The sequence below is a fragment of the Aphanomyces invadans genome (assembly GCF_000520115.1).
Source record: "Aphanomyces invadans strain NJM9701 unplaced genomic scaffold supercont1.7, whole genome shotgun sequence".
Classification (NCBI taxonomy): Eukaryota; Oomycota; class Saprolegniomycetes; order Saprolegniales; family Verrucalvaceae; genus Aphanomyces; species Aphanomyces invadans.
Window position 1 is genome coordinate 1504189 of NW_008580152.1, and position 20398 is coordinate 1524586.

Genomic DNA, 20398 nt, shown 5'->3' on the forward strand with positions numbered 1-20398 from the left:
TCAAGTCCATTGTATTCAGAAGAAAACGCGGAGCAGTACAACAATTCTTTATGAAAAAATTCATCTATAAACACGCAAATTGAAAAAGGTCGGTCGATGCGTTCGACCACTGTTAATATAAATCCCCTTTGGCAAACGTCCAATCAGATCCTTGGGTTAGTCAGTTCCCATCGGATCTTTATGCAGAACATGACCTTTCTGCCTAAGGCTTCTTCATGTTCTCACCGACACACAAAGCCGCCCACCGCAGTCGGGCCCGGCCGCCAAGGTGGCACCGACCGGGCGTAACGAGTGGCAGCTAGAATCACGAGTAATCCATCTTGGCGAACGCAACACTCCCCCTATGTCCGTGTCCAGCGCCTAGCGCATGTCAGACAGCTGTCATCAACGATATGATGGATGGTCTTACAACTCGGCTAACTCCTCGACCAACCCCACGCGTTTCGCGCCGTTCAGCAAGTGGTCGGCGAACGACTGTACGAGGGATGGAATCTCCCTGTACATCGCTGGGAGCTGATCCCAGCTTGATTCGTGGCTTTCCAAGCCTTTCCATTGAATGAGCAATTCCCACTGATTAGAATCAGGGTTGCGTCGCTCGTCTTCGATTTTTCCAACGGCAAGCGTTGTTCCTTGCTCGCTGATGAGGTGTTCTATGACAGATGAGTACGGTAGATATTCGACCACTCCGTAAGGTCCTGTCCACGTGACCAGTAGCTTCGGGTAGTGATTGTTTTCATCGACTCTTGACCAGAATACAAAATCTCATTCAGTGACTTGCATCTCCACTTGGTTCGCTTTCTCGCGCATTCACTTGTTTTCAGCGTCTCGACGTCGGTTGATAATTGATGAAGAAAAGATTTCCTGCAGACTCCTTCGTAGGCAGTCTATTGCAGTTTGCATATCCTTGCGTTCCCACTTGATCGTGTTGAATCCTCATTTTGACAAGTTGGTATTGACTTTGCCTACAGTGGCAGAGAGGGGTGTCGTGGGCTCCAGGCCGGTGAAGCACTCCATTGGACTCATGTGGTCCAACATCGCGACAGGCGTTTGGTTGATATTGGCTTGGACAAGTGGTAGCAAGTAGTCCCATTCGGTTTCTTTGAGTCTGGTTTCGCGCAGCATATTCGCATGAGTCCCAGGATGTCGCGGTTGACACGTTCGACTTGTGCCATTGCGCCATGGGCAATACGCAAGCACTATATTGTGCTGCACCTTGAGGCGTGTTGCGAGCTCGTTCATAACCGTATTCTTGAAGTGTTTGCCACTGTCCGAAATCCAAACCTCGGGCACACCAAACAGTGCTGACCATTCCATGATGGCGTCGACTGCAACTTGGCTTGTAGGGGTGTCGCAACCAATAGTCGGCAATAGTGAGTGAGATCGTCCTTGAGCACCAGGACATACTTTGGTCCGCTTCGGGACTCTCCCATAAATAGGAAGTCGAAGTGCAGGCCTTCGTTACGCTGCGTCCAAGCATACTGCTGAGATCTTTGAATGACCCTTCCACCCCGAATGTGCGGGCACAGCAAGCAGGTCTACATCCATGCCGTGAGCTTTGTTTCAAGCTCGCGGATGTAGAATAGCTTTCGAAGATGAATTGCCATGGCATGATGGCCACAGAGTCCCATGCTACCGCAATGTGCCACGATGAACAGCGCGTGAGGAGGTCGTCAGCGTCGTCAGAGATCCAGATCATTGGTCTGTGCGCACCCCGCCGTCGCCGATCGTAGTGAGTTGCGGGTGTGTAGACTGATCCTGGGCGTCCTAGATTGCGGCGAGGTCCGGCCAGATGCAGTCCTCGTCGTCTAGCGGACGTAGCTTCGCCTCCGGCGGTGTGTACACATGCTTGGGTGCCGTTCGCTATTTCTAATGGATCCATTTACGCAGAGCGCGAGCATACTGTCGAGAGTCGCAGCGTCGGAAAACATAGTGTCGGAACCTGGGCGGATGCGTCAAGCGGAGTCGTCGCACTTTTGCCTCCATGGGCTGCGGAATACCCCAACGGCTCATGAGATCAGCCCATAGATTGTGCACACCGACGACATGTTGTATCACATAGCGGTACTGGCCAATCATGTCGGCCCATCGAATCAACTTCTCGCGCGTGTGCGCCTTGATTTCGTCGTCGGGGGCGAAGACTCGGATGAGATTCTTGTGATCGCAGAACATTTGGAAACCCTTGGGGCGCAACAACAGGTATTTCAGCGTATCGCATGCGCACGCGATGGGATAACCTTCCTTTTCAATAACAGACCAGTTGATCTGTGTCTTGTCGACACAGATCAGTCGATAATTTTCAAAATGAATAATATCATTGCAAAAGCACCGAAGAGGTTGTATCTCTGGAATTTGATGAAATATCCGGAAGGTCGGTTGATGCGTTCGACCACTGTAAGTTTTAGTATAGACTGGATTGGCCAGCTGGCTACCCCAGTCAGTCTTTCATTTGCTTCCGAGTGCTCAATATTTTACACCACAAGCTTTGCCCGGGAGTCCACTGTGTTCATTGTTTGGTGTACCTGAGTGCCCGGGAGACGCCACAGCTCAACACAATGCACCGCACGGTATCATCATGGTCGTAAACGTTGCTTCAGCGCCTACGCGTGCATGCGGTCTCGGATTAGCCGTCCCTCGAGGAGTGCCTTCATGACTACGGCGAGCTCGCGAAGAAGACAAAGGACTTGGCCTGTTACAACAATCCTGTCATCGACAAAGTTACGGAGGAAGGTGGCGACGCGGCCTTTAAAGAATTCCAAACTTCACTTCGGAGGAGTTTGACACGATGTGGACTGTTGTCGAACCCACCATGGTCGTGCGTTGGTCCGATGGACAAGATCGCAAGTTTGTCACGCACGACCCGCGAGATGCGCTCTTCATGACCTTAGTCGTCTTGAAGTAATACCAAATCTGGAAAAAGCACGGGCTTGCAATCAGCCTCTGGGCAACTACGTTCGAGAAAATGGCCATGCGCGTCATCAGTATCGTCGAACCGAGACTCTACGAGCACTTTGTCAAAGCCCCTGCAATGGATCACACCATCTCGCGCTGTCGTGTGTAGACACGCACCTTTCGTGACTTTACATACGCTTTGTACGCCACCGACGCTAAGTATCAGCCCTAACAACGACCGTAAGGATCAGCCCTAACAGCGACCGTTTTGACGCTTTGCGGAAAAATAGCACTTCTTCAGCGGAAAACATAAGCTCAACGGACTCAAGATCGGAGCGTCAGTGTTGCCCCAAGGTGTGCTGATCGGTATGAGCTCTCACGAACCTGGTTCCGTGTCAGACTTGACGCTGTTCCGGTCTCGCATCGACGTGCATTTGGAACCCTACGGATCCGTTAAGATCAGTCGGCAATCAAAGACAACGGCGAGCCGTTTTAAGCGCACCCTGGCCACTGGGCCATGCTGGTTGACAAGGGTTACATCGAGCTTACTGAGGACGTGCGCGCTGTCCATCCGAAGAAAAAGTCAGTGAATGGGACGCTCAATCGCAATGACCTTGACCGCAACGTCGATGTGTCGTCCGACCGCGTCATACTCTAGAACTTTTATGGTCGCGTCTGTCGCATATGGAACATTTCCTACTTGACGTACTTATGGTCAACCAAGTTCTATGATTCTCTACAGCGGCTTACCTATGCCCTGACCAACTTCCACGTAGTTTTGCTGCCGCTCCGCCAAGGCGATCACGATGTGTACCGTTCGGTCCTCGCCCGGTACGCTCGCGTGGCTGAGGAGAAGAAGACGAACAAAACGATCAAACAACGCCACTAGTCAGCGTCGCGCTGTGTGCATGGCATCCCAGTCGTTGTGCTCTGCCGTCGTTGCCCGCATTGGCTCGTTGTTGGTTCCCCTTTTCGCCCGTCGTTGAAATGAATAATCAAGACATTGAAGTTGGATGTGCATAGGATTTTTGGACCTATCTATGTGTTATTGAGCCCAAATGTAAGGCATAGTGTTCCTCCTCCATGGCTCGTTGATGTTACAATATGAGTGCATTATGTGAATAATTTCTTTATACAGTACTTGAATTTCAGACTCTTTTGTTCAGGGTGGAAAAATGGTCAGATCAGCACAATTCATCCGAACGAAGGAGATATTGGATATATCTCGGTCATTGCTCAGCCGTACAGTGACAAAGAACGCAATTTTTTAATGTTATCCTTCGTTTTCCGTCAGGTGCATACACAAATCGAACAAAACTGAGCGGTTTGTTGCAAGTTGAATCAATTGGAGGGAAATCAACGAGAATTTACAATCCGCGAAGGCATCCGAGGGACCTTCATTCGTATCTCACAAGCCAGATTGCCATTCCTTTTGAAATTTTGTATGCTTTTTGAGCTCACTGGCATAAAAAAACCATTCATTGAAAGTATTACTTGAGAAACAATAACCTGTAAGATGTGTTACACGAAACTTCGCTGTCAATGCAATTTCCACAGCGACAAATTATACCCTCTATAAATTCATAGAACAAATTTTCGGAAGGTATTATATTCGTGTAAGTGTGGTGTAGACAAAATAATTTTCGGAAGGTATTATATTCGTGTAAGTGTGGTGTAGACAAAATACCTCTTTGGACTAATACCTTGTTATGTGCTCTCATCCATTCGAGAGGGTGACCACCATCAGCGACGACGACTACGATAACATTAGTACATTCGGCAAGAGCTGCCTAGAACGTTAACCAAAGAAGAGCGTTTGGATATTCTTCGTCTTCATTGCGAATTTCGACCGAACAATGCTCCCGATGTGTCTCCTTCGATTACTCGCCTTCTCGGAAGGAGTCACAAAGTCGTCAAGGACGTCTGGTCCGAGTACTTGCGAACAAAATCCGTTGTGGCTGTCCCACTGCCATCCAACAACAAGCAAAGACCCACGCGCACACTTCGCACACACGCAGTCACGTCACTGGTCCGGCAATTCATACGAGCACGCAGCAAGATACGTGTTCGCACCGTGCGAAAGACATTCTTGCTCTACTTCTCGAGTCCAACGTCATCAAATTCGATACGAGCGACAAACCCAGCATGGCAACCTGTTGAAGGTTGGTTTAGATGTACCTCGAGAGACTGGGTTTCAAACGTGGAAAACGACGTGGCCAGGTTTCTTACAGTGTTTCAAGTGCGCATGCTGCGGCTCGTGATATATACGACGAACGAATGGCAAGACTGAACCCTTCAACACCGGTCGTGTATCTCGATGAGAGCTATATTCACCACCATTACACCCGCCACCACGACAGCCTCTACGACCCATACCACAACGCGCCACCAAAGGCGAAGCAGAAGGGTCGGCGCCAGTGCTTTATCGCCGGAATCATGGCATCCAATGACGGCGACTCCCACTTGGTGGCTCTAAACAAGTTCGAGGGAGGAAAAAAGCGAAAACATGACCACAAAGATTACCATGGAATGTTCGATCACGCATACTTCGTCAAGTGGTTCGCGGGTGCCATGGCCAGCGTTGAGGCCCAAGGCAAGTCAGGTGTCGTCTTTGCCATGGATAACGCAAAGTGTACCATAGGGTTTGCCGTCAGACACCCCTAATGTTACGTGGCGCAAGGCTGAATTGCTTTTGGCCTGTCAGCGCAATGGTGTGGATGTTGAGAGAGTGTTGGTGGATTGCGTCGATCCGATCGTCGTCACCGTGGCCCGTGCACGTGGGCATGACGTGTTGTTTACCCCGCCACATCACTCGGATCTCCAACCTATAGATATGGTTTGGGCAAAAGTGAAACGGGATGTCGGTGTGCAGTATAACGTGGACACGTCGTTTGCTGAGGTCAGGAAACGTCTTGACGATGCCTTCGCGCAGCGTCCCCCTACTGTGATACGGAATTGCATTCAGCATTGTGAGAAACTTGTGGCGAATCTGCATGACGTGCTTGTTGCAAACGACAACGATGTCGAAAATGAAGATCCTACCTCGGAATCTTCGTTAAGCACGAGCGGCAGTGATGTGGATGGATAGGATAACCTTTGAATACCTTGTGCATCTAAAAAATTATATTGCCAACGAGTATTTGTAAGATAGTTTGATTTCGTTCTGAACCAAATGGACTACTGTCAAAAGGAATATATTCACGCAACCCTAACCTTGGTCCCCTGGATGCCTTCGCGGACTGTTGTTGTTGAAGTGGGTCGTCTATTAAAATAGATGCGTAAACTACGCTGAATAGAATTGTCGGACTCTCTTCGCGGACTGTTAATTTGGTGACCTATTGGACAATTCAACTACCAGTATCCCTAAAGAGGAGAAACACAGACTGAATGAAGACATTACCGCCTCACAGCCCCGACGACGGTCCAGCATGCGAAAGTATTCATCGTAGTACTCTCTGTCGCCATTGGGAGAACCCACACAACGCAATATATCTCAATAACGGACTTGACCACAATCGTTACTTCAGAATTTCATGAATATATATTGATATGATTTTCTATTCACTGATATTTTGAGATCCGACAGATAAATGTAACTTCGCATTGATTGGTCCACCAAACACGAGAAATCTATTTTAAGAACCTCCAAACGTCACAACTCCTGCACACCCGTGGCCATCATCGACCATGGTGAGCGATGGACTCCCCCGCCAGACTGGAAGGCCAGGCCGCTCCAACATAGGTCATGCTGGCAAGACTATCTCAACACCAGCGCATGCCACGAGCATCGTGCGTAGCGAAGACTTGGAACGTATCAGGCTCAACTCTACAATTCTCACGGACGAAGACCTTGCTCGCCTTGCCAAAGAAAGCGAGCAAACAAAAGTTGCGTCGCGGGCACTGGCCCAGGACCGCAAGAACCGCATGGTGGAAAAGGAACTTCAAGTGCGGGCGCGCCGAGAACAATATGCGACACAAATGGAGCTCGATGCCGAACGCACCTCGGTCTTGACGAAAGCCGACCTGCAGCGCGTGGAACATCTCGACGACGTCAAGCACATCCAAAGCCTCGTGGCCAAGGCAATTGCAGCGACGGGTTGTGACGCCCAGAGACTGGAGAAAGAAGAAACGCGTCAATTTGAAGCGTCCTACAACCAGCGCATTGAGCGGGTGATGGAGAGTGACCGGATTGCGGAGCTCCGGGAGCGCGAACGGGCGGCCGGGGAGGCCCGCGAAAAACGTGTGGATGCCCGAAAAATGCTCGAAGGTTTGTACAAAGAACATACGAACTGGGTAGTCAGGAGGTATATGGATGCACAGGACAAATCAACGAGCGATTAAAGCAACAGATTCGCGAAGAGGAAGCGAAAGCCATCGAGGCAAAGAAGATTCTCATGGTATACAAGCAGTACGAAATCGAAGAAGAAGCCAAGGTCGCCGCTCATCGGGTAGGGGGTTACCTTTAAGCGTGATCGATTCTGGACTGGACGGTGTCATCGTTTAGGTTCAAGTTCAAGCAACGATTGCCCAAATCGCCGCCACCAACGCAGACATCAAGGCAATGAAAGCTGAGGCCGCGCGACGAGAAGTACGTTGTAAATAGCCCATTCGTTGTCAGGATGACCACCCCAGGCTCATGAAGAGCAAGTCGCCGCGCGTTACCTTCGAGAAAAGGCCAAAGAAGAGGAACGTCAGCAGCATGAGCGGGAAGCTATCAAGAAATCCAAGGAACTGCGGGTGGCAAAGTTACGAGCGCAACAGGAGAAGGCGCAGGACAAGCGGATGGCTCAGGACGAGTTCAAGGCGAAGAAAGCCTTTGAAACGAACGAAAAGGCAATGCGGCAAAAAGAGGCCGACGACCGAACCAAAAAGCGCGAGATGATGGAAACCATCGATCGCGAACGAAAGCAGCAGGAAGCGTTCAAGGCGGCTGAGAGAGACGCAATGGTGGCCCAAGAGCGGCTCGTCGATCATGTCGCCCACTGCATCGAACAAGAGGTAGGGTGTTTTTCGTGTGTTTCGCATGGGAATGACGCCGGCCATGGGCATAGAATCATGCCAAGCGCATGGCGGCGCGGGCACGGGAACAAGAAGCCCACGCGACGTACATTGAGAAACTGAACCAACAATTCCAAGACAATGCGATGCGACGGAAGAATAAGGCGGCGCTCGAGACCAACGAAAACGCGGCGCAAGTCAAGAAGGCCGCCAAAGAAGCCATCATCGTCGACAAGATCCGCCGAGACGCGATTCAAAAGTTAGAAAAGCAAGGTGTCCCCGCTGACTACTTGCGGCCCCTCCAAAAACTCCACGGGCGCAGTCGCAGCACCACGTCGTAGTCCATTAAACCTCAAATGCCAACGAAACATGTATTCCAAAGTTGATAAAAGCCAGTTGTGCCGCCCGGCCCGGCCGTGGCCATGTCGCTGAGTTCATTTCATTCTTTAGAGCAGAACGGAACCAAGAGTTCATGGCGACGCAGATAAAACGTTGGGACCCATAAACTAGAGCTGCTCTCAATTGTCCGTGGCCTCCAGCAAGCAGCGTTTGCTGTACAGAGGCCGAATGGATGGCCCCTAGGGACTTCGGGTAAAATGTAGCTTCGCTTGGGCGTTGTCGTAAGTGTGCCCATCACCTGCAGGGATCTGCTACAGCGGCAGCAGGAGCACACGCAACTTGCTGCATCCAGTCATTGCAATGTGCCCTCAAGGACTCGTGTTGTGGCGGCGACTTTGGCGGAAGGCGTCGTGCTCTGATTTCCATGCGATTGTCGAATCGATGACATTGGACAATAATTTATTACAAAATAGAATTATATCAATGGAGCAATTAATATATACCATGGACGCGAACAAAACGAATAAATACGACCAACGAACGACGGTGTGCGACGTCGACAAAGCTGGCCCTTACGGCGCATCGTCCAGCAGCGACGAGTACTTGGTTTCGGGCTGCTCTTGAGCTGGCGATGGGTCGTTGTAGTAGTTGTTCGAGGCGGGCGAGTCACTGTTGCTGGGCTGGGCGAATGCATTCCACGACGGCGACGACGGATGGGTGGCAAATTCGCTATCATTGTGTTGCTGAGGTTGCTGAAGGTGGCTCGTCGATGCATGGTTCATGCGGTACGATGTAAGGGGGGGCACCGGCTCGCTCGCGCTTCGGAATGCACGCGTCATGGTAGGATGATGCCGTCCTCCTTGGTCGTCGCGGCCTTGTTGATGCAGCATTTGCTGCTGTTGAGGATTCTGTCTCGTGGGGATGCTATCGATGTTGTAGAGGAGCCAGTCGAACCACTGCTCGTTGCCGGGACCGTTGAGCGAGCGCTGTTGTGCTAGTGGCGGGTTGTGCAGTTGCGGCGACTGGAAAGGAATTTGGTCGTCACGCCCTCGGGCACCACAACTCAGGCTGATGTTTTGAAATGCGCGACTGGCTTCCGTGGTCGGCGTCGGCTGTTGGGACAGCGACTGCTGCTGGGATGGATGGTTGGCAGGAATTGTGATCGTTGGAAATGGGTAGCAGGTGGGCGGGTTCGAGTGTCGGTCGGCAGTCATCATTGCACGAGGAGCAGCGTCGTAGGCATCATTGGACATGCGATGCTGAAACAAGTTCACCGAGGTCGATTGGGGGGTGCTCGGTTCTTCCTTCTTCGGCTGGTACGACGAAGGGGGGCTGCCAAATGATCCCATCATGGGCCGAACGAACGAAGACGCTTTGTCAAAGTGACCAATGTCGTTGGGGAGATGGTTTTCACTGTCGCCGCCGTCGTCGCCATCGTCGTGGACGTCTGCGGACAGCTTTGGGTTGGTCTCACGCGAATCGTCCATCTTTTGCAGCCTGCGAAAGTACTTTTGTGCATGCGTCCGCGTCTGGAGTACTGTGCGCGTCCCGACTGCCTTGGAGATTTTGCGCCATCGATTCAAAACGCCGTGAGGGTACTGATGCAGCCCTTCCACAAATCGATTGTGCTCTTCGTTTGACCACCGTCCCGAGTGAAACAGAACGCCGGACGGAATGTTTTTTGTCCGAAGCTGCTTCTGTGTATCGTTATTGCCGATCTCTGGGAACGACGTGGCGTTCATGATCCCGTGCGTCACTTCGTACGATGTTCCCATGTCGGCAGCCGAATTGGAGCGGGGGAGACAGCTCCCCGCACTCGCCATTGCGGGGCCACGGTGCATCGAGGCAGACGGCGACAGATGCGAGTGCTGGTGGCGCGGATATGCCGCGCCAAGTACAGCACCGCCAAACAAGTCGCTGGGAGTCGCGTCTTTGCGATATGGCATGAGGTCCATGGAGGGAAAGCTGTTGCTGCGACCCACACGACCGCTTACATCGTGAAGGTACGGCCATGGCTTCACCTGCTGTTGAAAATGCTGCGACTTGTCCATGAACCGGTCGTAGTTGTTCGACGTTGCTGTGGGGTCGTCGTGCATGGAAGGCGCCGACCCCTCAAAAGTCGATCGGTCGTACTCGTCATGGCTGTACATCATGTGGGGCGGCGCACTCACGTTCGTTGCAGCGGCGCCGTCATGGAACGCCGAATTCGCGTTTCCATCGACGGATCCTGCAGGCGACGAAAAGTGGGAGAGGAACCGTATCGACGAGTCGTTATCCCGGCCGCTCGTGGCTGCTCCGGAGGGCGTGCCGAGGGCGCTCGTGCTGGCGGTGGTGCTCTCCATCCTCATAAGATACTTGCCAACTCGTTGCGAGATGGTAGCTTTGGAGGAGTCGGCTGCTGTTGACAAAATGAAGAGTGCCACTTACCCACTGCCGTATGATATTTCGAACCGAAGTTCGAAGGACCGGACCAGCTAAGTACTGAGCCCAAGTGCCATTTTGTTCCGACACTACGGCGGCGGCGCCGCGGCATCGTTGAATGGTGGCTGCTGCAAGCGTCATTGCCTCGGCAGTCTTCTACGGTCGCCCCCTCTAAGCGCATGGACTTACTGCATTAAGAGCAAAGTTTATTGTGCTTTTTCAGTGCGAAGTGCTGATTGTATCATCGCACTGGCCACACCACCACGTGGTGCGGCTTTGTCTCGTACTGGGGCAGTTCCAACTTGTGGCAAGGCAATTTACCAACTCAAACGGGGTAAAGCGCAAAACGTGGGGTAATTTTTAACGTTGTCGATGTGTGCGGTTGCTTCGGGGGTCGGCAGGTGCGGACCAAGTGAGTTGCCACCAGAGTGTCCACATGGTGGACAACAGTCTTCACCGCTTCGGACGCTCCCTCGCTGGACAACCACCCCGTCGGTCGGCCTTTAGATGGTGGCTTGGTCAAACACTTTCTTCTTCACAGGCCATGCGAGGGCTGACATTGTCACCACAACCCGCCACTGGTGCATGTCCCAACATCCTGCGCCTTGGCCACGGGAACTCAGCCACATTCGGACGGGACCCTCCGCAGAAACACAAACATTCAGTTAGAGAGATTGGTCGTGCAAGTTTGGGTGTCTGCCGACGCCACTTGCCGCCCAACCCCGAGAGACGTTGGCGACTTCAACAAGGCCTTGACCATGGTGCGGCTCGCCTCGCCTCCGCGACGTGCTTCTCCCCTATTCTCCACTGATCTTCGAACTTCGATTCATGGACTTGGGGGTGGGCCAATAAGCGCTCAGGGCGACTAAAATACCCTAAATCTATTGTTTGCCGCCTTCATCGCAACTTTTGTCACGTCGACCGTGCGGCCCACCTTATCTTGAAGAGCCGCAGGCAGATACAATTGTCGTACCACAGTTGCAACCTTGTTTTTACTCAAACTTGACGTGGACACGATCCTTGTGAATCTTGATGTCAGACCATAGTGGAGGTGCAACCATCGATTTCAATGAGATACACTGATATAAGGGAATTCAAATGTTTGCGGTCGCAGTGGGTCAACTCAAAAAGAATGTGGTTGCGCCACTCGGGGGCACGTGAAAGAGACGCGGCTGGTTCTGGTCGAGGCCGTTCGTCTCCCTCTGTGTGGCCGCCGGTCGATTGGGACCACGATTTCACCAGTGTTGGAATAGAAATTCGCTCCAACATATCGCCACATCCGCTCTGGGGCATCGTCCAGTCCACAGAGTATCCTCTGGGCAGAAGCCATGTTTTTGCATACTCCAGCATCTTTCCATCCGAAACATCGTTGAAACCAGTTTGTCTCTGTGGGGTAGAAAACTCCCCCGCTCGTTCGACGCGCTCGGTCGTTGGCGCGTGCATAGGACAGGGCAGGTCAGCCCACCTCTCCGTCCCCATCCACATCTCGTTGATGCGACGCACTGCTTGCGCCAGGGTTCACGGCACCAACATGAATTCCACGACAAGTTACTCACGGACCCATCGTAGCCGAACAAACCTTTGCTCCCCGTCGCCTCTCTCGCATTGCGTCGTTGCGGCGCTTGACAAAACCGTCCGTGTGTCAACAAATCGTTGTTTGTAGTGTCGACTCCACGAGATGAAGATTATTTGTAGGCTTTGGCAAGATTATCCGGTTGAGAAATACGGATAATGTATTCCACTAGAACTTGGTCGAAGGATGAACTGGTTGGAGAAAGGATGCGTCCGCGCCGCGCCGGCCTTCAAACGACGGACGCCCAAGCAGGAACTGATCAGTAATATGCTTCGCCAAGGTCACTTGTCTCATCGTTCGGCCAGCAAGCTGTTTGGAGCTCCCAAATTGGCCAACCTTGAGGTACAAACGTGCGGCTACAACACGGTTTGCAATGCAGCCCCTTGATTCACTCCTTCGGGTGGGTCTTTAGCCGCTTGGTGCCACAGAAATGTCCGGCAAAGAAAAACTGGAAGCATTTGCTTTGCAGGAGTCACACTACCGCTTTCGACCGAGCATCTTGCTTCCTTTGGCATCCTGCGCCAGCACCACGTTTGGTTTGATATGATGTTGTGTTGTCCCTTGACTGACCAGGGGTTGATATTGCAGGACATGTCTTGGGTACAGTGTCGCCGCAATTGAGTAGGTCGTACGCCGCAGGTGTCAAGTTGGCAATCGGCGACTACTACAACGATCAGATTCGAGAAATCTACGCCGAGATGCCCGACTATCCCGAAGCAGTTCCTTTGAAGGAGGTGCGTGCGAATTGAGTCGATGCTATGCCACCTCATCTTCACTAACGAACAGCTCTTCAAATCGTTGCGCGATGCCTCCCTTGCTGATGTTGAACGCCTGTTTCCTTCAATCGAGGTCCAAGCCAATGCGTTAATGCGCTACGTCACCAAAACAATTTCTAGGCGGCCAAGGAGGACTCGGTGGTCCAATTCGCCAAGACAATCACTCAAGCATTGTTGCGTCCTGCAGCAAGTGTGTAGAATTACCATTTGAATCCACGGTTCCAGTCATGTTGCACACGTGGGCCAAAGTTCCATTTCCACGTCCTTGGCATCCCTTGCTCATCGAACTTGATGTTATTCAGTGTTCCATGTCCCTCTGCACGGCTGGGATATCATTGCAAAGTATTTCTAAACCACATTCGTTCTCATGGCTCCAAAAGTGCAGATGTCCAGTCCGCACTCCCAGACGTAGCCATGGCATCATCGACGTCCAATAAAATTGAACAATGTGGTTGCCACAACTACTGATCGTCCACGAGTGCGGCGTTGTGTTGAAAGACCAAAGTTCGGACGTGCAGTGTAAGAAGGTTACGACTTGGTACGCCTTCGACCACGAACGTCTCAATAATGCGAGCATAGGTACGCAAAAGGCGCTTACACCCACACGTTGTCGTGGGGGTTCTCGATGTATACCCACAGACAGAGCACGCTGAGCACAATCGCAAGGGAGAAACTCCCGACGACGTTGCCTTGGTCCGTCAACGCCTTGTGGCTCCATCCAAAGTACGTTTGGAGACTCATGCGTACCATCGGGCCGAGCTGGCTGGCCGTGAAGAGACCCAAAAACATGGACCCGAACAGCAGCGGCGTTCCGTGAGTCGTCTCGGCGCTGTTGTACCCGACGAAGAAGCGCACGATGCTCCAGATCACGCCAAACACCATCGCGAAAAACACAAGGATGTTGGGGAGTTCCATCGTCGAGTTGCCGCCGAGCGCACCAGTGTTGGCCCACGCAGCTTCTTTGTCCGTGATCTAGACGCACGGCGTCAACACGTTATTCCCGAATTTCCGTCATACCTTCCAGTAAATCGCGTCGATCACGGCCAACACATGCACATATGCGTACGAGAACCACGTTTGCTGGCTGCGAAGGACGTCGTTATTATCCACAGTGCGGTTCATCATGGCCGTCAGCACCGACTGCACCACGATCTTGGGGACGAGCGCCACCAGCAACCTACACCGACCGCCGCAGGATCAATCAACTTCATTGAAGGAGGTAGCACCCAATACGTGGAAAGGCCTTCGTACTTGCACAGTGGTAGACACCAGCAGGACAACTCAGCAAACCATGCATGCCATGCAGCCAAAATCCAGCACGACAGAGCCACTTACCGCAGGCCAGCCGTATAGATGGGGGCATTGCCAGAGAATAAAAAGTAACCCGTGATGTAGAAAAAGAAGAGCGCGGGGAACGAGCCGATGGGATAGATGGTCAAGTTCATGAAGAAGACCCAGCGCATAAACCCATTGACTTTGCGCGGCGGTGGCAGTTCGATGTTGGTCGGGGGTTTCCACGTTGGATCGATGAGCGATTTTTTCCGACGCAAGAAGATCTGAAAGTTGCCCTTGGCCCACCGCTTGCGCTGCGCCAAACTCGCTGCGACCGTCTCGGGGACAGCACCTTCCGCGAGTCGGATGCGTTCGCTCTCTTCGCCTTCAAAATCCTTGCGGAAGTACAGACCCTTCCATCCCTTGTCGATCATGAGCTTGCCCGTGAACGCATCTTCCGTCAGCGACCCGTACGCAATCCCGCACACAGAATCCAATGCAGACCGACGAAAGATCGCGTTCGTCCCGGCAAACGACGCGCACTCATAGCCGTCCATCCCAGTCTGAGCCGAATCGAAAAAGGTCGAGTTGCGATGGCCACAGGGATCGCCCAGCCGCAGCTGCAAACAGTCTTCAAAGTACTGTGGGGTCTGAACGTAGCTACATTTTCCAAAGGGATGTCAGCACCATGGACGACATGGGGCGCACGAACGAGCACCGCCATCGATTCTTCCATGACATACCCGACTTGGTTGTTCGAGACATCGTCATTGTAATGGTCACGAAGGGCCAGGGCGTACTGAGCCGCTTCTTGCGTTCCGACAGACGTGCGACGACCCATAGCCTTCTTGCACCTGCATCGTTGTATCAGTACGAGCATCGTTTATGCACTTCACAAACCCAGAGCAAGTGCCAGATTTCATGTTCACTTTGCCGCCGCACGTCGTGCAAGTCGTCCGGTTGACCTTTGACGTGCGCGTTTGGCGGCGGTGGACTTGGGAATGGACGTGGTTCGATGCGACGAAGCAGTCGTTCGAGCAGTATGAAATGGTTGCCTCGGGCACCCCAGCTTGGACACACAACGTGCACGTGATCTTGGCAATGTCGGAGCACCCTGGCGCGGAGCAGCGGAACGTCTTGGTGGACGCGGGCGAGTCAAAGAAGAAAGGCAAAGTCGCTTGGATAAACATCGGGTGTGGCTTCATGTCGTTGTCGAGAATGATCGCGTATCGACCGCTCGCGCCTTCGTTGTACAGGACGTTGTTGATGTTGCCGGCTAGCCATGGGTATCACTTGAAGTTTCTCGTTCCGTAGGTACGAGAAAATTACCCTTGGAATGATGCGTTGGAGGCTTGAAGCGGCCGACGTAAGTGACACGAGGCAGTCCCGCATACCGGTAATCGTAGTCGTCGCGCTCCGATCCGATCGCACAGTCCAGACGGTCAGCAACCTATGGCGTTTACCGTCATGAAGTCTATAGTCGAACACGCGATTTGAATCCGTCTATCGTACCCGAGGATTCGAAGGCGTCGGCATCTTGACCGTTGTGTGCGACTGGCGCCATTCGTTCACTTCCATTTCGACGGCACGGGTGTACCCAATGCCTTGGCCTTCGCCGTCCAAGTCGAGCACGCGCTCGTACATGAAATGCGCCAGCTCATACCTGTCGGCACAACATTGTGAGATGCCTCTGGTCACACTCTAGCAGTACCGGACGTCGCCAGCGTTTTCAATCACGCCTTTGTTCACGATGACTTCGGGGATGGGGTTGCCTGGTGTGAATTTGGTCTTGAACCCGCCGTCGTCGCAAATGTACACGTGGAGCTTCTCGCAGGGGTAGTCGAGCTTCATGATGGCTTCGAGCGTCGCCATCGTGTCTTCCGCAGGCTCGGCATAGTGGCACAACATGATGTCGACTGTCGGCCACTACGAACAAGCGCTTCAGGAACAGCTCCAAGGTCGTCCACACGTAGACGCACCTTGTCCTGAGGAAACGGTGGGTTGAAGTCGCGAAGGTAATGCGCGCCACGACGCACTGGCTTCCACATGCCAAGATAGTACAACGCGCCGAGCAAGATCGAGATGAATTCGGCAAAGTAAAAGCAAAAGTACGACACCCAGTGCGCCAGCGTCGGTTCGCGAAAGCACTGAACGCCAAGCATGCCGGCTTGCCGCTTGTAGAACTGGGGCGGGTTCCACATCCCGTTGAACGGTTGTTCTCCACAACTAGATGTTCCAGTGCACATGAGTGGGGGGATGTGCGAATGGAGGCTCTTTGGCTCGCATACCTGGGCTTCTCCTCTGGAACAAACTTCCTGAAAATCTCGGTGCAGTTGGCCGTACGCAGTTTCAAATCACACGGTTCAATGCCAAGGGGAAACCAGAGCACGATGCCGGCGAGTTCGATGAGCGCCGTAATGAGAAAGAGAAAGTAAAACACGCGATAACTGCAGCGAGGCACTTGAGATGATGGATGTATTTGGAGGCGAACAAAAGGATGGGAATGCGTACCTCGTGCGACCCTTCATCACGTACTCGCGAACGTTGGGCAAATGACGCTTGACGACGTTGCCTGCGTCGTTGGTCATGATCGTTTCTTCGAGCGCGTCGAACCACATGTTGAACTCGGCGTCCGTTTCGGGGCAAACGAGCCACTTGCGGATCTTCGTGTGGATCACGAGACCCTTGGATGGGAGATCCAAACGGTCGCTTTGCTCAAGCTTGAACGCTGTGCGAAGGTCGATCGACCCGATGCAGAGCTCGGGGTTCCGCGAGTTGAAGTACTTGCGCGCATCGACAGGTTCGTGGAAATAGTAGATCTTTTGACCTTCCAAGCAGAAGAAGCGTCGACGCCAGCTCTTAGCACCCGGTCCTAATAGAGTGCAATTCCATCGTGAGATTTGTGGAAGACGGTTCGTCGCTGTACCTCGAATGACACGAGTCCCTTGCTTGTGCATCCACCCAAACACACGAATCGTGTTCTCATCTGTGTCATCCTCCACCGGCAATGCCATGTTTGGCGTGTCGCTGTTCATGTATTCCGCGTTGGACGGGTTGCTGTCGCCGTGGACGAGCTTTTGATGTGCCGCCATCGGCAATCGATCGACCACGTTGGGTTGTGGGTGCGAGGTCCAGACTGAGTCCATCGCCAGGCGTCGAACGATAGCACCTGATTTTGTCGAATAATTCTTCAATTTGTAACCAATCACAGGTGACGACATCAATCCGCTCCACGTACTTGAATATTGTATCAAGTCAGCAATAAAAAGCAGAATTTGCATTCACCGATGTGCGTTTCCTGCACCAAAATCGATATTTCTGTGCGTTTTACCATCTGCCTTGTCGTATCGAGTGCGTTTTCTGTCCTTACACTGACCCCGTGAGTTACAAGTGCGCCAACCATTCTTGCCCACGGCAGATCCTGTAGTGGAACATGACAGGCAAGCTCCCAGCATCTTCCTTCGACATGGCGACCGAAACTCAAGAGTCTGCGAAACTCTGGCCAATATGTACCCTTGACTAGGGAGCTTCTGTCCTCGGGAAGCAACGTGAATTCTTTGTACAATGTGCATTTATACCCATACAAGTGAATGGAGATTTCTCGAATTTCACAATGGATCGTAGCGGAAGGCGGGAGGGCTTTTCCTGCCCGAAGACGCGGATTCATTCGAGAAAAGAATGTTGCGACGCATTTCCCCCCTTGTAGTGTATCGCCAATTGCATCTACGACAGGCCAACGCGGCTGGCCTCCTCGGAAGAACGCCCCTCTTTCCAAGTACTCCGTATTTGCGAAGTTGAGAATATGGTTGTACGGCTCCTAGAATAAGTACATACTAGTATGAGCTGTAAAAATTTATTCTACAAATCCATTGTCAAGGGTGTAACGACCATATGAAAAGTAAATAAGTGTCTCAAAGCCAACCACACGACGCCATTCGATTCCGGAGGGGATTTACAGTAGTCGACACCGACGACTCACTATTTTTTTTTCTTCATAAGCTTGAACAGATATACAAATTTGGAGTTCTTAGGCGCAGAAAATTCACTCACAGAATGAATATATGCATTACCAAAGTATATTATCCTATTCAGAGTCGCCACCATCGTCACTTGAATTGTCGCTGTCATCTGATGACTCTTCATCATATGCGAGTGCATCGATTTGCACAAGATGCTCGTGCAACATCTTCAACTTCTCTTGTGCAGCACGCACACACCCTTTGATGGAGTCGGGTTTCAAGTTGGCAAATGCAGCTTCGAGGCGAACTTTAACATCGGCGAACTTGGTCATGTCCGTGTATTGCCGACCTACCTCACCCTTCACAATAGCCCACACAATTTCAATCGGCTGCAAATCCGAATGATGAGGAGGAGTGTAAACAACGCAATGCCCACGGTTCTTGGCCATTTCCACGATGACGGGCCGAACGTTTGCTTTGATGTGAGATGCCAGCATATCCCACAGCTCACTCTTGAACTCATTGCCCGTGGTCGAAATCCCATACAGTCGACATGCGTCCAACAAGACACTTTTGCGACGTCCACTCGTTGGTGTTGATTCGGGCAGGCACTTGTGGTACTTCGCGTTGTCGAGAATGATAAGAGCGTTGGTAACCCCACTTGCGTCCATTTCGTCCAGAAGGCGACCGAACCACTTGACGTAGTATGCGTGGTCAAACATGCCGTGGTAGTCTTGAGGCTCCTTTGCACGCGACTTTCCACCGGTAAAAATATCGAGCGCCATGACCTTGCTGACCAATGTGGGGGAGTCGAGTATCCCGGCAACGAAGCAGTAACGACGACCCTTGTGCTTCTCCTTGCTCTGAACGTCGTGGTCATCGGACGGGTCAAAGAGGTCTTGATGGTGGGACTTGTAGTGATGGTGAATATATGATTCGTCGGTATACACGACATTCGGCCGAGTTGGAGCAGTCGAGTGTGGATGCATCAGTTTGACATACGTGTCCCGCGCAAGGGCATTGGCCGTGGAGAGGTGGTACGTCGACGTTCCCTTGCGGCTGCCACGTTTGTACCCTTGCGCCTTCAAGAACCTCTGCACCGCACGATAGCTTGCAGCGTACTGCTTCTTGTCTTCCACATCGAAGTCGATGACATACATCTCCTTCAGGTACATCATGACGTCGACAGAGGTTTGCGTGTCCGCGTTGAACGACGACCGCGGACAAACTGTTGAACCATCTGGATAACCAGCTTGGTGCGTGGCACTTTGGTGTTGTGCACTGCAAAAGGTATAGATCAATTGAAATGAAAATCAAGTTGAATGTACATTAGGTTGTCGATTAGAAGTCTTCAGGGCTATTGTCATCATCATGACACCTAGAAATACGACGCCTGTTCAGAGACGGTGTTGGCACCTGGAGTCCCAATCGTCTGGCTCGTCGAATCTTGTAGGCAGCTTGATTGCGGCTCTTTTTTCGCCTACTCGCATCCGACATGGCGCTGTATCGAGCAAGAACACCCTTGTAGTAAATGCCGTCTTCGCCACGTAGAGGCATCCAACCAGCACGGACATTCGTTAACGCACAACGCATTCGTGATATCATGTCGTAGTTGGACTGGTTCCACTGAAAGTCGTGTACATGATGCTCCACAGCATACAGATGCGGCCAAAATAGTTCTCAACAAGAACACGATCTGAGGATACCCTTGAATTTCGCTCGATCTCACGATGGCTCAGGACGCCTCCTCTTGGCTGCTTTTGAGGCTGAATCGATCGAATGTTGTTTTGAATTCCTTGATACCCCTTGTTGACGAGTACAGCCCATGAATCTGGGTAATCACCTGAGCCTTCTCCGAGGTCTTCAATATCTAATTCATCATCCGTTTTCGCCATACATTGCCTCGTGCAGCGAAAGGCGTTGCATGAACATTGTACAATCCGACACAGAGCCAGGCTCGTGGTTCGACAGGTCAACAGCAAGCCCCGGTATGCAACGAACACTTCAATCTTTAGACCATAGAGCTTGTGCTTACCAGAGTAGTAATGCTTAGCCTCGTCAATGCGTCCCGTGGGTCGGAAAGATGGCTGGAACTTGACGTCCGTGCAGTACAAGGCATAAGGGTAGTTGCGAAGCAATGCCCTTTCTCCGCTTGAGAGTCCATGCTGACA

The 20398-nt window shown here is 52.1% G+C and overlaps 6 protein-coding genes across 8 annotated transcripts; 3 read left to right on the top strand and 3 right to left on the bottom strand.

Moving 5' to 3' along the window:
* Positions 1–405: 405 nt before the first annotated feature.
* H310_04616 (hypothetical protein) lies at positions 406–1122 on the bottom strand (the record flags this gene model as incomplete). Its single annotated transcript, XM_008869042.1, has 2 exons — positions 406–650; positions 1020–1122. 2 exons carry the CDS (start codon positions 1120–1122, stop codon positions 406–408), a joined length of 348 nt encoding a protein of 115 aa, XP_008867264.1.
* A 5414-nt stretch (positions 1123–6536) lies between these two features.
* H310_04617 (hypothetical protein) lies at positions 6537–8272 on the top strand. Its single transcript, XM_008869043.1, has 5 exons — positions 6537–7156; positions 7210–7337; positions 7394–7477; positions 7522–7887; positions 7941–8272. Exons 1-5 carry the CDS (start codon positions 6577–6579, stop codon positions 8226–8228), a joined length of 1446 nt encoding a protein of 481 aa, XP_008867265.1. The 5' UTR covers positions 6537–6576; the 3' UTR covers positions 8229–8272.
* A 438-nt stretch (positions 8273–8710) lies between these two features.
* On the top strand, positions 8711–10627 carry H310_04618 (hypothetical protein). The gene has a single exon (XM_008869044.1). It carries the CDS (start codon positions 9398–9400, stop codon positions 9968–9970), a length of 573 nt encoding a protein of 190 aa, XP_008867266.1. The 5' UTR covers positions 8711–9397; the 3' UTR covers positions 9971–10627.
* Positions 10628–12383: 1756 nt separating this feature from the next.
* Positions 12384–13249, top strand: H310_04619 (hypothetical protein). Of its 3 annotated transcripts, XM_008869046.1 has the most exons (5): positions 12384–12562; positions 12633–12756; positions 12809–12954; positions 13007–13069; positions 13117–13249. In XM_008869046.1, the coding sequence occupies exons 1-5, from the start codon at positions 12407–12409 to the stop codon at positions 13192–13194; spliced, it is 567 nt and encodes a 188-aa protein (XP_008867268.1). In that variant the 5' UTR covers positions 12384–12406; the 3' UTR covers positions 13195–13249. The 3 variants fall into 3 exon arrangements, with proteins under 3 accessions (XP_008867268.1, XP_008867267.1, XP_008867269.1); XM_008869045.1 differs by having other exon boundaries at positions 13007–13249; XM_008869047.1 differs by having other exon boundaries at positions 12384–12756; positions 13007–13249.
* Positions 13250–13388: 139 nt separating this feature from the next.
* Positions 13389–17428, bottom strand: H310_04620 (hypothetical protein). The gene is made up of 12 exons (XM_008869048.1): positions 17195–17428; positions 16780–17140; positions 16557–16715; positions 16248–16494; positions 15980–16194; positions 15781–15931; positions 15598–15718; positions 15169–15544; positions 15012–15122; positions 14332–14928; positions 14014–14173; positions 13389–13968 (listed from the first exon to the last, which is right to left on the bottom strand). The coding sequence occupies exons 1-12, from the start codon at positions 17412–17414 to the stop codon at positions 13591–13593; spliced, it is 3096 nt and encodes a 1031-aa protein (XP_008867270.1). The 5' UTR covers positions 17415–17428; the 3' UTR covers positions 13389–13590.
* A 924-nt stretch (positions 17429–18352) lies between these two features.
* Positions 18353–19405, bottom strand: H310_04621 (hypothetical protein; the record flags this gene model as incomplete). Its single annotated transcript, XM_008869049.1, has 1 exon — positions 18353–19405. One exon carries the CDS (start codon positions 19403–19405, stop codon positions 18353–18355), a length of 1053 nt encoding a protein of 350 aa, XP_008867271.1.
* Positions 19406–20398: the final 993 nt, after the last annotated feature.

Excerpts from the sequence above, each read along its gene's own strand:
- H310_04620 (XM_008869048.1), bottom strand. The coding sequence starts at position 17,414 with ATGGACTCAGTCTGGACCTCGCACCCACAACCCAACGTGGTCGATCGA. Across the intron at positions 16,195-16,247 it reads CACCGTTTCCTCAGGACAAG|TGGCCGACAGTCGACATCAT; the intron begins GTGCGTCTACGT and ends GCTTGTTCGTAG. Across the intron at positions 15,545-15,597 it reads TCCAACGCATCATTCCAAGG|CCGGCAACATCAACAACGTC; the intron begins GTAATTTTCTCG and ends ACCCATGGCTAG.
- H310_04619 (XM_008869045.1), top strand. The coding sequence starts at position 12,407 with ATGAACTGGTTGGAGAAAGGATGCGTCCGCGCCGCGCCGGCCTTCAAA. Across the intron at positions 12,757-12,808 it reads CTGCGCCAGCACCACGTTTG|GACATGTCTTGGGTACAGTG; the intron begins GTTTGATATGAT and ends TTGATATTGCAG. Across the intron at positions 12,955-13,006 it reads AAGCAGTTCCTTTGAAGGAG|CTCTTCAAATCGTTGCGCGA; the intron begins GTGCGTGCGAAT and ends ACTAACGAACAG.
- H310_04618 (XM_008869044.1), top strand. The coding sequence starts at position 9,398 with ATGGGTAGCAGGTGGGCGGGTTCGAGTGTCGGTCGGCAGTCATCATTG.
- H310_04617 (XM_008869043.1), top strand. The coding sequence starts at position 6,577 with ATGGTGAGCGATGGACTCCCCCGCCAGACTGGAAGGCCAGGCCGCTCC. Across the intron at positions 7,338-7,393 it reads CCAAGGTCGCCGCTCATCGG|GTTCAAGTTCAAGCAACGAT; the intron begins GTAGGGGGTTAC and ends GTCATCGTTTAG. Across the intron at positions 7,888-7,940 it reads CCCACTGCATCGAACAAGAG|AATCATGCCAAGCGCATGGC; the intron begins GTAGGGTGTTTT and ends CCATGGGCATAG.